Source organism: Sphaerodactylus townsendi, linkage group LG02, assembly GCF_021028975.2.
Source record: "Sphaerodactylus townsendi isolate TG3544 linkage group LG02, MPM_Stown_v2.3, whole genome shotgun sequence".
NCBI classification, from domain to species: domain Eukaryota; kingdom Metazoa; phylum Chordata; class Lepidosauria; order Squamata; family Sphaerodactylidae; genus Sphaerodactylus; species Sphaerodactylus townsendi.
In genome coordinates this window covers 30,713,524-30,728,177 of record NC_059426.1, presented here as the reverse complement: position 1 = coordinate 30,728,177, position 14,654 = coordinate 30,713,524, and the positions used below count along the sequence as shown (strand labels likewise).

Below are 14,654 nucleotides of genomic sequence, written 5' to 3'. Positions count from 1 at the left end.
ACCCATCAAAGTCAGTCTTGTCAGACTGGCAAAAGCTTTCCAAGGTCTCAGAGGGAGATCTTTCCATCCGCTGCTTCTCAGTCCTTTTAGCTGAAGATGCCAGTGCTTGAACCTTACACCTTCTGCATGCCAAGCAGATTTCCTGCTATAGAGCCAATACAAGATGGTCAAAACAGCACAGGTTGTCATCTGGCGTGCCCCCAGAATGACCACCACTTGGACCCGCATTGTCTTCACTGCCACATACAGTGTGGCTCCTTGACAGTTCTTGGCCCCTCCTGCATGTGCAAAATAATGCACTTCCAATCCACTTTCAGTGCTTTTTGCAGCTGGATTTTACTGTGCGGGATAGCAAAATCCACTTGCAAACTATTGTGCAAGTGGATTGAAAGTGCATTATTCTGCATGTGCCGAAGGGGCCCTTAACAAGCACTGCTGAAGCCATGGCGTCAGACTGCCAAATCTGAGGAGAGCCACAATGAACTGGGGAAGACACTTGGGCGTGTTTGTTCCTTATCAGAAATGGAATATTACAGAATGAATGGGATGAAAGTGAATTAGGACATCTTTGGCTGGTGGATTCAGACTTGTTATCTCTTTTTGCTCAGGGAATTATCCTGTTCAAGAGCAGTGCCCAGAAAGCCCTAAGTCAAGCCCAAGAAGCCAATAGCGGGGATCTGCAGCTGCGGGACAGAGATGTCGCTTGGGAGGTGCTTGAAGGAGAGGTGGCAAAAGAAGCCTTGGAGAAAATCATACATGAACAGCAGAAAGTGTTAAACAAGAAAGAAAGAGGTGACGTCTTCCCTCCTTTGCCTGTTGACCTTGTCTGCCTTAGAACCTGGATCTTACACTGTCAACAAGGTGTTGGGGGCAAGGAATGGGCACCACTATGGTTTTGCTCCAGGCAGGCCTATTTGTATTACTAGGGCGTGACCCTCAGACAGTGTGGATGGGCAGTAGATTCAGGCCTGATGAAAGGAAGCACCGCAACAAGTGATTGAAGGGAGGTGATTCACTTCTAGTAGATGTCATAATGGCCATGAGCATAGGTATCTTTAAGGGGGGTGGGGATGGGCTAAGATGGTAGCTTTAAAAGGGGCTTACCTTTAAAAGGGGCTTGAACAGATTTATGGAGGAGAAGTCGATCTATGGCTACCAATCTTGATCCTCTTTGATCTGAGACTGCAAATGCCTTAGCAGACCAGGTGCTCGGGAGCAGCAGCAGCAGCAAGCCATTGCTTTCACATCCTGCATGTGAGCTCCCAAAGGCATCTGGTGGGCCACTGCGAGTAGCAGAGTTCTGGACTAGATGGACTCTGGTCTGATCCCGCAGGCTCTTTCTTACATTCTTATGGTTGTAAATAGCAGATCCATCAGTGAACATGACGACTGCAGGGAATCTCTACATCCCCTGAATAGCACTGCTAAGAGACAGTGCCTTAGCTCAATATTCAGTGGGCCGTAGAAAGAAGTCTAGAAGGACCAAAATCCATTGAGTATGGCCAGAAGCTGTAGCCTTCATGAGGAAAGGGCAGGGAGGGAAAAGTCAGTGCTGGACAGCCTACTAAAAGTGCATTATTCTGACTGTATTTAACATTATATTGGGGCTGTGAAGGTGAGAGAGGGATAGAAATGGTAGCTGGGATCTTCAGGCTGGTTCATACACCTGCTTTAGTTTCTCATGACTTTGACTATTTCCCGATGAATGTGCAAGCTGATGCAGTATTTTGGGCTGGGACACAGAAATTCTGTCTTTGGTGTCTGATTTATCATGACTCACATGTCTGGGCACGTAGCCATGGGGCCCTCCCCCAAATTAAGGGAGGCTGCAGTAATCCGTGGGCTGAAACATGTGTCCTTGTGCATATCTGCCCTTGCAGGTTGTAAAGGAAAAGATGGCAGAGGAGGCCGAGGTGCACAGAACAGAAAAGTAAAATTCCTTGGCAAGAAGACAAAATTTGATGATGAGGCGGGTGACGATGATGAGGCGGGTGAAAACAACGGTAAGCCATCTCCTGTTTTATAAACGTCTGCTTTTATAAACGTCAGTCGCACCCAAATGACTGCTGTTTCTTCTCCTACTTGTGTTTGAATTCTCCAAATCTGAACAATGTTTTCTGATACAGAAACATGAAGGATAAGTAACAAATCTGTACGAGTGGGGAGGATTGTGTAACAAGAGCCAGTGTGATGAAGGAACTAGAGTCATGGACTTTAACCAGACGACCTGATTTAAATTATTCCTCCATTTACTGGATGACCTTGGACAAGTCATAATATCTTTGCCCAACCTTCACAGGATTACCAAGAAGGTAGCAGAAGGGACCCACCTCCCTATACCTCCCTGAGTAAAGACAATAAACATGGAGAGTTATTTTGCCCAGAAGTCCTAATAAAATCTCTACCTTAGCAGTAGCTGTTCAAAATCAGCTTGATACCGCAAGTGTCTTGATAGGCAAACTATGAAAGGACAGTTTTAAAACTCTTAGGTTTGACTGCTAACCTCATTTACTCCTTCATGCTATGCCTACTTCTGTTTTTAGAAGAAGAGGAATAATTTTTGCCAATTTTTCCTGTAACTTCTGACTCTGACTTGGTTTGAGAGGAGTGGGGGATGAGCTGCAGCAGGAGGGGGAAAACAAGAAGTTTGCAACATGAGCAAAGCTGTCCGGCCTGTGATCTACACCTTAATTTTGAATAATATTTTATAAAGAGTGTTTTGGAGGAAGAAGGAATTGCTGAGCCAGAACTACTCATCAGATGGTGTAGAACAGTGGTGGCGAACCTTTGGCACTCCAGATGTTGTGGACTACAATTCCCATCAGCCCCTGCCAGCATGGCCAATTGGCCTTGCTGGCAGGGGCTGATGGGAATTGTAGTCCAAAACATTTGGAGTGCCAAAGGTTTGCCACCACGGGTGTAGAACCTCACCCGTGGTAGTGAGTAGTGCTGCTGTCCAACTCCCTCTTATTCCCTCCTACATAAAGGCAAAGAATCCCAGATCAGGCAGGATGGAGGAATGTTGCAGTTCAATCCAGTTTGCGGAAGAAGGAACTATTACTATACCATATTGTCCTCCTCTAAGATCCAAGGCTCCTTGCCTTGTCTTATAGCACAGGAAAGCGTTGTGCAAAATGAGATCCTTAAATGCTTCTTCCCTTTCAGTGTGCAACTGGGATACTATTTTCTGCTTAGGAAACCCCTACATTAAATTCTGGAAACATTATCTCTGCCACTGTTCTACCCAAATAAAGTCCCCCGTATGTGTGTGTAAATTTTTTAATATTGAAACGTTTTCATGTTTCCACTCTGCGGGGCCTTATTTGGGTGGAACAGTGGCAAAGATAGGTTTTAAATAAATCATAGAAAAATCCTTTGTGAATTCAAGTAACATCCATTCTGCCCACATTTTAGCAAAACCATTTGTGCTTGTTTACAAAAACGTAGAGCAAAACTACTAGTTCTGTGTGTATCAGTATTACTGGCTTCATTTTCATTGCTTTGAATGCAAGTTGAACTGCTGTGAATCACACCACTGACGGATCTCAAATGTTACAGGGGCAGCAAGTGCCAAAAAAAGGCCGTTAGAAGATGCAGAGAAAGAGGGATCTACCCCAAAACAGATGAAGACAGAAAACAATGCTGGAAATCAGAAGTAACAGTTTTTTTAAAAAAGCATTGAATCTTTATTCTGCTTTTCAGACGTTTTAAGTCATTCCTTCATTTGTCTTCTTTTCACTAGAGAACCTAATGAAATCTACTTCGATGTCCACCTGCAGAGGGGAAAGAGAAAAAAAAAGCTGCTTCAATTTAGATCCCCTCTCCCCTTCTGGAGGCATATTTTATCAGGCGGTTTTTATATTTATAGTGTTATACAGTCAGAAACTGAAGGGGAAAGTTTAAGCAGCTGTGTAAAACTGTGTACAAAAGGTGTATAACTTGCATATACCAAATAAACTGCAGCATTTCAAGTGTCAGAATGCAATGAGTTATTGGGTTAAGGGGTTTATCACTAATCTAACTATAATGCTACCACATTCTCTCAATGTTTTGAATAGTTTTCTGGTGTTCACTTCATCTTCCATCTTTGTACCACAATTACAGGAAGTATTTGGCATCATCAATACACCCAATTCTCACTGTGGCCCCATTTGTGGATACTTAAATCTGGAGACTGGAGCCATAAACAGACAAGACAGATATTTCTTCAAACCTGAGAAAGCCCCAGGTTTCCAGAAAAAAATGAAATCTTTTTTTTAAAAATGATGGGGCTAGTGCCCACTCAGTAATACAAGAAGTGTCTGTATCTTTAGTAAGCAAATGCCTTCTGCAGTGGCCTTTGGGGTGGTTGTTAGGCAACCTCAACAATATTACCAGCCTTCAAGCCTTGGTTTCCATTAATAAGATGGGAGGGGGGAACAGGATCATTTCCAGGCCTGTTTTTGGCCTTGGAGGGGATGATACATCTGGGTGAAGCCCAGCAGCAACTACTGGCAGGTGGTTTCAAATTAGCAATTTTGTTATAATTCCTAGATGTACCTACACAAGGACAGGCCTTTTAGGAGAATGAGGCCACTGTGCTGCTGACACTTCGAGAACTGGGCCCTACTTTTAACTTGAATGTACAAAGTAAGACCCATTTTAAAGTTCTGTCATGCCCATCTGTCATCTCTTCCTTTCCCTCTATCTTCTGGTGTCAGTTGAAGACCACAGCTGGGATAGTTGCTGGACTCCAGTCAGTAATTCCTGTGTTTAAATCCCCCCTCAACCATGTATCTCACTTGAACTAATCCACTTGTGAGAATAAGACTTATAGATTCCACCAGCAGCAGCACCCCAGATTTTTATTCAATGTGTGGGAGAACTTGTAAGAGAGGGTAGGTAGCATCATAATGGACGATCATATGGTCAAGGAAAAGCAACTAGACATTTCCATGGTTAAGCAGAAAGTTTCAGTGGTAGGCATAGTTGTGCATACTCATATTTATTGGTGTGTAAAACAAGCCACTTCTGTACATAATTCAGCTTTTCTACATACGCACTACTCTAGTGCAGATTACAGCCAGACCTTTCCTACAGCCCAATCCAGATGTTGGGGACAACATCACAGCATCCAGAGGGCTGCCAGACAATGCAGAGAAACAGAAATCCCTCTATTGCCCAAAATGGACTCAACATTTGGGTAGTGAAAGTCCGATGGCTATGCTGGGGGAGTTCCCAGGCTGAAAGTCAGCTCCACCCCGGGAATGCCCCTACTCTGCTCACAGCTTACCAGGGTCCAACTTCAGGCCAGTGCGGCTCTTCAGGTAGCAGGCATTTCTAAGTCAGGCACTGCTGAGCTCCACGGCACCCACCTGCCTCCCAGTTTGCCCCCCTCCCCACTGACATAAGTGCCTCTTACACCACCGGGCTGGCAAACTTTGCCTGCTCCAAACACCAATTCCCCCCCCCCCACACACACACACATGGATTGCTCTTCTTCAGTTTTGAATTTGTCTGTAGGAACAGAGGCAGTAGAAGCCTTTTTGGACAGGGGACAGTCTGTCCCATTAGTCTACACAGTAGTGTGTAGTGCATTATCTTTCATGTCCATTTCACCCACATCAGCACTAGTTGCCTTCAATTTGGCTAAATGTAGTGCTAAGAGTATCTTTAAGTGCTTTCAAACTGCCTCATATTTCATATTAGCAGAGGAGGATTTCTCATTTCAAATTATAAAAAGGGAGTGGCAAGATAAGGATCACTTCTGGCTTCCATGAGGGAGAAATGCTATCATCAACCCAACCCCCCCCCCCCCCCCCCAACATCTTGGCCATGGTAAATCTGGCCCCCTCATTCTCAAGAAATTGAACAGCCTTTCTAAGTGGCAGATCACTACCTTCATACATGAACTTCTGAAGATATACCCAAGGTGCTTTGCATTCTTGGTAGGAAGTTTAATGTTTGAACAATTGTAGAAAGCCCTGATCAAGAAGTTCTCATGGGGCAAACAAACATTTAGCTTAGCAGTTGTCTACCTGATACTGCATGAAAGCAACTTACCGATTTCTTCTTATGGAATTTGTATGATGCCGGTAGGTCGTATCGTAGTTCTAACGAAAAACAAATGTGAATTCCACAAACTGTTAGAAAATGGGTTCGGAAAGAGAAAGGAGGAAAGGAAAATTCAGCTGCTGCAGAGGACTATCTGAGCTGCTCTTCCTGGGCGAGGCAGGAATAAAACTGAACTGTACGTTTCTACCTGGAGGATGGGAAGTGGAAAGTTTTAGTGCTGCCTCCCTGAGCAGTCAGTGGGAAACAACCAAGCTTCCAAGATGCCCTCCTTACCTCAGAGCAGAAAGAACCCTCATGGTAAGTCTCCAAAATTCTGTTATCCCTCTCCCCACTACAGCCCATTGCATCACCCAAAATGCAAGGTTTTTGTGGTTGTGACTGTTGGAGGAGAATGCACCAGGGGACCCTCAGGAGCAACATGGGTATCGTGGAGAAGTCTATTATGAAAGGGGCCATGTGCAACAACTGCCCTCCCTTCTGCAAGCAGAAAACAAACTTCAGGTCCTACCCAAATATTCAGACATCATGCACAGCCTCCTGTTTGTTCTGGCATAAGCTGGGCTCGCTTCGGGGCATGCATATCCTGACTCCTTTCCCTTTCATTGCAAAGCCAGATTTCTTAGTTTAGGAACAGTTAGGTTAGATTCAAATGCAAAATTTGAGCCTTTTAACCAATTCTCTTTCCTTCTTATCGACAACACCAGAATCTACACCAGGATTAGAATTCCTGGTATATTGGCAATAAAAAAAAATACAGATGGTGCAATTCAGACAACCAATTCATGTTAGATTTAGGAATTCCAAAATTAGGGATGCTTCACCCTGTGTCCTATGCAATAAGGAAGAATACACTCAAGATTGGGTTGTTGAGGAATAAATGCCTGATCTGCACCTTATTTGTAACATTTCTTAACTGAACTGAACAGTGGTAATTCAACTAGATGAGCTTTTACAAAGCGTATATTTTAAACTTGTGGCTGATATAAAATCAAGCTTTCTATGTAACTGCTGCAAAAATGACTTTAAAAACAGCTTTGCCTTCCAAGTTTTAAAAGACTCCCGGGATGACTAGAGAGAAATATTTGCTATGGGATAGCCTAGTGTTAAACTGAAGCAAGGTCTGCAGGGTAGCCTGCATAGAACCAGTGTTCTACTTAACTTAAACGCACACAAATTATATTCTGCTTTCCCCAAAGGACTGCAGAGTGGCTTACGGAGGGTTTATGTATAAGAAGTTTGCAGAATGACATCCTATGCCTGAAGGCTGTTTGGAAATAGGTGGTTTCTACCTGCTAAAACTTCCATCTTCACTTTCCAGTCATCTGCTTTCTTCTGAATATGCTGAGAATTGAAAAAGTTTGAGGTATTTAGTAGTCTTAGTAGCGGACAAAAGGCAAAATTCATACTGACACAATGCCTAAATCTATGCAGCTTCTGTCTGGTTTGGCCCCCAACGTTAATCTCAGTATCACTAAAAGCAATACTGCCAAAATTTATAGACTGTTTTAGCTGCATTGTGTTTGAAGGCAGTATCTTTAATTTGTTAGCTTTTCCATCAGGTCTGGCTCTCTAGAAGCATCTGCAAAACTTACTTGTCGGGTTGATGTTTTATGCAAGGAGTAAACGGCCGTTCTTGCCATCCGCAGAGCTGTCTTGAGAAAAGCCATATCCATGCCTAAGAAAAGTAGAGGCTGCTCTTAAGTTGGAACCTTCTGACTTATTCAACTATAACCACATATTTGTTTTTAAAAATTGTGTTGCTTTTGGTCTCATTAGCATGAGAGGAGAACATGATTTGAAATCTGGCTGGAAGAGGGGAGTCATGGGTTAGAGCAGTGGCTCCCAAATCTTTTTTCACCCATGTACCCCTTGACAACCTCTTTCCCTAAAAGCATACCTCCATATTAGCAAATCCATTATGTAATTTGTATCCTGTACCCCTGGATACTCTGGTGCATACCCCTGGGGGTACGCATGGTTGGGAACCATTGGGGGGAAGGAGGAGGAGGAGAAGTTGGATTTATATCCCCCCTTTCTCTCCTGTAGGAGACTCAAAGGGGCTTACCATCTTCTTGCCCTTTCCCCTCACAACAAATACCCTGTGAGGTAGGTGGGGCTGAGAGAGCTCCGTAGAGCTGTGACTAGCAAGGTCACCCAGCTGGTGTGTGTGGGAGTATACAGGCTAATCTGAATTCCCCAGATAAGCCTCCACAGCTCAAGCGGCAGAGCTGGGAATCAAACCTGGTCCCTTAGATCAGAGTGCACCTGCTCTTAACCACTGTGCCACTGCTGCTCCAGAGCCAGACAGATTTCCTTGTAGAGAAAATGGAAGGAAAGGAGTCCCCTCTTACGCATGTACACATACAAAAAAGCATCACTGGGCAAGAAGCTATATTTTGTGGCTGTTTCACACATGCAGAAGCAAACCGAAACCTGCCATTAGCCTCCCAGAGACTCCTCTCCCAGCTTACCCTATTTGTCTTCCTCCTAGGCCTCACAACCTAGCAGTAAGACAGTCACAATCCTCAGCTTGAGAATCATTGCTTTAATCACATGACCTTGTCCAGAAGCAAGATTAGATATGCATTTGGGTGGATGAGTTTAGGCAGACAAAGTTCTCAGATTATTCACAGCTAACAGAAAGAGTGCCTTGCCTTGTGAAGAGGCACAAAAACTCTAAAGGGGCCGGGGGGGGATTACCTTTATTGTGCTTGGTTCCAAAGGGAGGATTCATAATAACTGTATCAAACGTTTTTGCCATTTCCTCAGGTAAAGAACATACATTGCACTGAACTATGTCAGTATTTGTAATTTCAAAGTCTTCAGCATTTCTGTTAAATACTCCCAGTGCGTCAGCATCAATGTCAAAGCCAATACACAACCTGGACAAAGGAAAAAGCCAGCCGTTACCACCTCTAAGACAATGGTGAGCTCTGTTATTTCTCATCCTCCTGAATATGTACACCTAGCTGATCTAAACCTAAAAAAGATATATGATACTTCATACTAGGTTAGATAACATTTTGATGACCTTTTCTGTCAAAAAACGAGTTACGTTAAACTGATCAAAAGGGCTTTTTCTTTTCAAGGCTGGCCACCTTATGTCTCTGTTAATTAACATTTAAAATGTAAATTTAGCAGACCAGGTGCTCAGGAGCAGCAGCAGCAGAAGGCCATTGCTTTCACATCCTGCATGTGAGCTCCCAAAGGCATCTGGTGGGCCACTGCGAGTTGAAGAGCTGGACTAGATGGACTCGGGTCTGATCCAGCAGGCTCTTTCTTATATTCTTAACAAGTGAGTTAACTAGCCTCAGCTTCCCATGTGTCTTTTCAATAATTTAACTAAAGCCCAAATTTTATATGCAAGAGGAAGGTGGGAATAAGATGGCAGAATGAACTGTACAGTTTCCCAACTTTCCAGCTTTTCTATTTGTATGGAGTTTTTATGTGAAGGAATACTCAAAGTTGGAATCAATCTCCTGCATTCAATTCCACAACTTCGACATTCTACAATCTCCTTCTCCAGCACACATGGTGAGCAAGGCCTAACATTTTGTCACTGAAGCAAAAATAAAGGAGCTTAGGCAAATGCTAACACTGCAATTACTTGGTATCAGCGAAACAACTCAAAAAAAAGTTTGCGGATGCACAGTAAATAATTGAAGGGCCATTGCTGCCATGTTCTCACTAATATTCTCCTGTGTGTTGCTACACAAAGTGCGTGAAAGCTTAGAGTGATAGTAATTTATCCCCCTAGGCCTTATGATCCCAGGCGTCAAACAGCTTTAGTCTTATATAAACAAGCAGTTAACCCGGGCAATTACAGAAGAATGTGTGCGGTGACGCACATAGAACGCACATTGTATTCCACGCACAACAGAGAAGTTGATTTTCACTTGAGCACACATTCAGATGCACATTAGGGGCAAACAGAGACAAAAAAACAGCCCCAGAAAAGGGTCCTATCCCCAATTCCCCAAAGTAAGGAGCAGAAAAGAATCATATTGTCTATCCAGCCAAGTCCACTCACCATTACCCACCATGAACCACCCTTCTCACCACGGGGCTGGCCATGAACCACCAGAGCAGGGGTCTGCAACCCATGGCTCTGGAGCCGCATGCTGCTCTTTCAGCCTTATACTGTGGCTCCGCATGGCCTGGAGGTCAGAGGGTAGCGTGGGCATGTCCCTCCAGCCCTCCAGAGCAGTGCTGGAAGGAAAGGTGAGTGGAGGGGCCGAACCGGAGGCAGCTCCACTCGCTGGCTCGGTAGATCTTCGGGGCCGTGGAAAACGGGTCCAAATGGCTCTTTGGGTGGTAAAGGTTGCCGACCCCTGCACCAGAGAAAGTCCCAGGGGCCACAGTGGCCAATCCATCCATGACACAAAGAACAATTTCTATCCAATCTATGCCTTCATCTAAGAAGGTTGAATTCCAAGGAAGAAGGGCTACCTCAGTAGGACTGATGGATTTCACCAAGACATTTTAGTTACATCTGTTTGCTATTTTACTGAAGTATGAGCCAGCACTAACATCATCTTTCTCATCCTTAAGAAAACCAGAGGAAAAATGAGGGTGTCAGAAGCTTACCCGGCTCCCAACATGGCACTGCCGATACTCAGCACACCACAACCGCATCCGAGATCTGCAACAATCTTGTTTTCAATGTCATCAAATGTATTGTGAATCGTATAAAGCATACATGCTAGAGGAAAAGATTTTTTTTAATACAGGCAATGAGATTAGGATGTATAATAAATAATACAAGTCTGGAATGATGCAAAGGTTCATCTTCTTCTCCTCTGCCTAAACCCTTAACTAAGGAAGCACTGCCTATGTCCAAAGGCATATCACCTATTTTACACTGAGAAGAAGTAACCAAGAAGATTGAGCTTGAATTGAGTGTAAGGCTAATAATAATAATTTAAAAATCCAGGTGACTCAAGCATGCATATAAAAGTACAGGCTGCATTAGGCAAGGTATCCAAATCCTTTGTGATCCCAAATGTGAGAATCAGCTTAAAAAGCTGATTTCATAAGGAAATTTATTTAATTCCAAAGCAAGGAGTAATTTTATTTGATAGCTTTTTTGTATTTGTGGACCCCTTATTTTTGGGAAACCTATTTCAGACCTTAACAGGCAGACACATTGGATCTTGTAACTTAGTACACCTCATACATTTACCAAATTCTGGTTTTAGATCAGTTCAATTCTTGGTTACCACAGCCGTTCCAGGGAAATTACTTCTGATCTCTAACCAAAGGCTTGATAATAGATACCTTGACTAAAAGGTAACATCCAGTTTCAATGTACAGGGTTTTCTATTGAATAGCTTTGGTATCAGTAAATTACTCCCACCAATCTAGAATGATCTTACCAGAATCGGCAAGAAAGTCTTGTATAATTTAAGGCATGACAAAAATAATGTGAGTGCTCTGATCTGTCTGGGCTGGACTAACTCAGTTTGTCAGATATCAGAAGCTAAGCAAAGTCAGCCCTGGTTAGTAGGTGGAACATCAAGGAAGGAAGTCCAGGGTTGCTACAGGCAATAGCAAACCACCTCCGTTTGCCTCTTGCCTTGAAAACCCTATGGTATTGCCATAAGTTGGTGGAGACTTGATATCAGTGTAATGCTGAAGTTTACCTGCTATGTGTGGCCTCGTTGGATATTGTTCAAGTAGCAGTTTCGGATCCTCAAAACCATCAACTTGCTGAAGACAACTTTCAAGTTCTTTTAGTTTTAATTTCTTCATCCTGACGTTTTACAACTTGAAGATACAATCAAATATGCATATAAATAAAGTATGGGAATGCTTTTTGCATTCATGCCTGAGATCCAAAAGCACAATAATAATTTCTGGGGGTGGGGGGTTATATAACAAGGCTTGGCTGTCTTTTGAAGGTTCTGCTTTTGCTACTGTCAATGACATGCAACAGTATTCTCATTTTCACACCAATCAAAGCCTTCTGACGTGTCACCTGTTAATGGATAAGGTCAACAGCTGCCTAGCCACAAGTTTTCTTTGTTGTGGTTCTCACTTTGTGGAATGACATGCCTGAGGAGGCCAGGAATGCCCCCCGCCCCACTTCTTTCATTCCACAACAGTGTTAAACAGAATTATTCAGGAGTATATTTCCATAAAGGAAACAAAACTGTAGTACAATAGAAAGAAGAGCACTGTAATAAAAAGGAACAGGATTTTATAGCCCAATCTCCAGCCGGAGGCAGCCAGGGACGGTGCCGCTGTTGTGCCACCCCACCACCTCTAGAGGGTCTTCCAGCAGCACAGGGAGGCAGAAAATACAACCCCCCTCCATAGGGCTAAATGGACTTATGCCACCCAAAAAGGGTGGGGTAAATCAGAGTCCCGGGCTGCAGCATACTTGCCTGCAAAGCCAGGGTGGAAGCAATTAACATCAGCTCCACCCTCAGGAATGCCCTGCCCCTGGCATTCGATTGGACATCAGCACAGTTTCGCGCCAGCCCCAATATCCAGTTCCACTGCCACAAGGCTGAGGAGCAGTTGGCCACTGGTGCCTTTGCTTCCTCTGCTGACAGGAGAGGTCAAACGTATTTGCATGAGGCCGTGACACTCCCCGAAGTTGTTTCACACTCCTTCCCCCGGACTGGACTGTCAGATTGTTCCACTGTTTATTGTATGTATTATCTTGTTCTTACTGCATAGTCTTCTACTTTGTAATTCCATTTTTGCACTGTTTATGACTTAGTTTAACTGAAAAGCCTGGTGTGATGGACTTCAGAGGAAAAGGTAATTCAAAAGTGCAGCTCTGTCAGAAGCTTCATTATTTACATTCAGAGGGAGGCATAGAAGGTCTTAGAAACAAGAGAAGCCACCTGATTGGTTGTGGCATCTTGCACTCTGGGGGAAGTAACCTGATGATGCACACAGGGAGAAGGTTATCTTCCTATAAAGAACAATTTGAAGGGCTTTTGGATTTGAATGTCTGGGAGTTAAGAGCTAACTGCCTTAGCTGTGCTCAATCACCTCTGAGGAGAGTGATTTAGTCACAGTGTGGAAAACTGACTAACACTACTGTTGACAACTGGTATGCTGTGTGTTAAGCAAATTCTATACACAAACTGTGAACTGGTAATGGCTTACTGAGGGGCCAAGCTGAAAGGCCACATATATAAACCAGTGCGGAATATATCTTTCAGACTGAAGGAGGAAGAATTCCTGGGAAGCAGTTAGTCTGGTGTATGGGTTTTTGTTTTGTTTTTTCTCAAAAGAAAATAATAAATGTTTCAATGTTGAATTTTTAACTGTGAGGGCTACATGAACATACAGGTACAAAGCCTGTAGGACCCTGTGTTTGTACTATCCATTACCCAGTACCGTCTTAAGTAATGGGACTGTCTAAGAAACATCTGAATAACATCTAAGCTAACTCAGAACTGAAACTGAGCAAACCAAATACTGCATTTCTGTGCCAAAGCTCTTGTGTATATATATATATTTCTTCTGCCTAATTCCTTCCTTCCCTCCAAGTTATTTATCTCCTTTTCCCATCTCTCCTTTGTTAAATAAACCTTTTATTCTATTAAGAGGTTTCCCTGCCTGAAGAAGTTATGAGGTAAGAGGTCTCACCTGGCACCAAATTTTAGTTTTTTGTCTGGAAACTTTAGATGTTCTCTTCTGGTTCCCAAACAAGCTGTCTCTTTTACAGATTGCGCCCCTCACCTCCCCTCCCCCCCTCAGATGTACTAAACTGTTCCCCCACTGTTCCCCTCCGCCTCTTTTAAAACAACAGTATTATTATACCCTGACCTACAACATTGTTTTAATTGTATTGAGAGTACAGGGTATAGCTCATTAAAATTCTTTCTCATGAATTGGATATCAGAGTGTTGCTTTTACTCTACCCAGAAAAAAAGCTGAAATGCAAAATACAAAATGTAATACACATGCTTTGAACTTTTAATGTATACTGCTTAAGCATTGCACTAAACATCTAAAGCACAATCTCAGCAAAACAAGAACACCTGCTATAACTTAACGATTATAACAGGGCAACTTTTCCATTAGCTTTTTTTAAGCTCCGGAAAAGGAGATGGCAAACTCAGAAGAGGACAGAAAAGGAAAGCCAGAATTACTGACAACAGAGCGAAAGTTTTAGGAATCATGAGACGGCAGAAACAATAATTCAGAGATTTCTCCGATTTAACGCGCAGCCTGGCAATTCTAAGTGCTTCCTGTTCTCTGTGGCATCGTGCAGCTGGATTTTAAACTCTCTGCAGCGTGATCACACTCATGATTACTGCGCTCAGAGTAATCTGCACTAACATTACACCTACTTGAAAGCAAGAAGACATAGGAATTGCAGCCTTACCGGAAGGGAACACAGCTAGCGTTATCTATATCTATATAAACTACCCCAGATCATTTCAACTTTTTCCCCTACTCACAAAGATATATCTACAACTATGCTCGCCACAATTACTCCCGCCCCCCTGCCCAACTGTCCCTACCTTTGCAAAAATTCCTTGGATGATCCTCCAATTTCCGCATTGTGCAGCGAGTTAAACGGTCCGCCATACAGAATGGGAACTCGACTCCTTGTTTTTTGTTCCCATCCTGCT

General features: G+C 43.4%; 2 protein-coding genes across 7 annotated transcripts in view; one reads left to right on the top strand and one right to left on the bottom strand.

Annotated features, from left to right (window-relative positions):
* The window catches only part of SSB (small RNA binding exonuclease protection factor La), a 16,689-nt gene extending 12,712 nt beyond the window's left edge, over positions 1-3,977 (top strand). For all 4 annotated transcript variants that reach the window (XM_048484097.1, XM_048484096.1, XM_048484098.1 and 1 more), the window contains exons 10-12: positions 609-792; positions 1,881-2,003; positions 3,559-3,977. In XM_048484097.1, coding sequence (XP_048340054.1) covers positions 609-792; positions 1,881-2,003; positions 3,559-3,659 — 408 coding nt within the window. In that variant the 3' untranslated portion in view covers positions 3,660-3,977. The remainder of the gene's footprint in view (positions 1-608; positions 793-1,880; positions 2,004-3,558) is intronic.
* Positions 3,657-14,654, bottom strand: METTL5 (methyltransferase 5, N6-adenosine). Of its 3 annotated transcripts, none has more exons than XM_048484101.1 (8): positions 14,544-14,654; positions 11,697-11,820; positions 10,642-10,756; positions 8,755-8,936; positions 7,647-7,729; positions 7,344-7,395; positions 6,043-6,092; positions 3,657-3,773 (listed from the first exon to the last, which is right to left on the bottom strand). In XM_048484101.1, the coding sequence occupies exons 2-8, from the start codon at positions 11,803-11,805 to the stop codon at positions 3,708-3,710; spliced, it is 657 nt and encodes a 218-aa protein (XP_048340058.1). In that variant the 5' UTR covers positions 11,806-11,820; positions 14,544-14,654; the 3' UTR covers positions 3,657-3,707. The 3 variants fall into 3 exon arrangements, with proteins under 3 accessions (XP_048340058.1, XP_048340057.1, XP_048340059.1); XM_048484100.1 differs by lacking the exon at positions 14,544-14,654 and adding an exon at positions 14,405-14,520; XM_048484102.1 differs by lacking the exons at positions 3,657-3,773; positions 6,043-6,092; positions 14,544-14,654 and adding exons at positions 6,100-6,241; positions 14,405-14,523.

What these genes read in the sequence shown, in the direction of transcription:
- METTL5 (XM_048484101.1), bottom strand. Translation starts at nt 11,805, where the DNA reads ATGAAGAAATTAAAACTAAAAGAACTTGAAAGTTGTCTTCAGCAAGTT. An exon ending in AACGAGGCCACACATAGCAG is followed by an intron (nt 10,757 to 11,696) that starts GTAAACTTCAGC and finishes CTTTTCCTCTAG; the next exon opens with CATGTATGCTTTATACGATT. An exon ending in TGGAACCAAGCACAATAAAG is followed by an intron (nt 7,730 to 8,754) that starts GTAATCCCCCCC and finishes TACTTTTCTTAG; the next exon opens with GCATGGATATGGCTTTTCTC.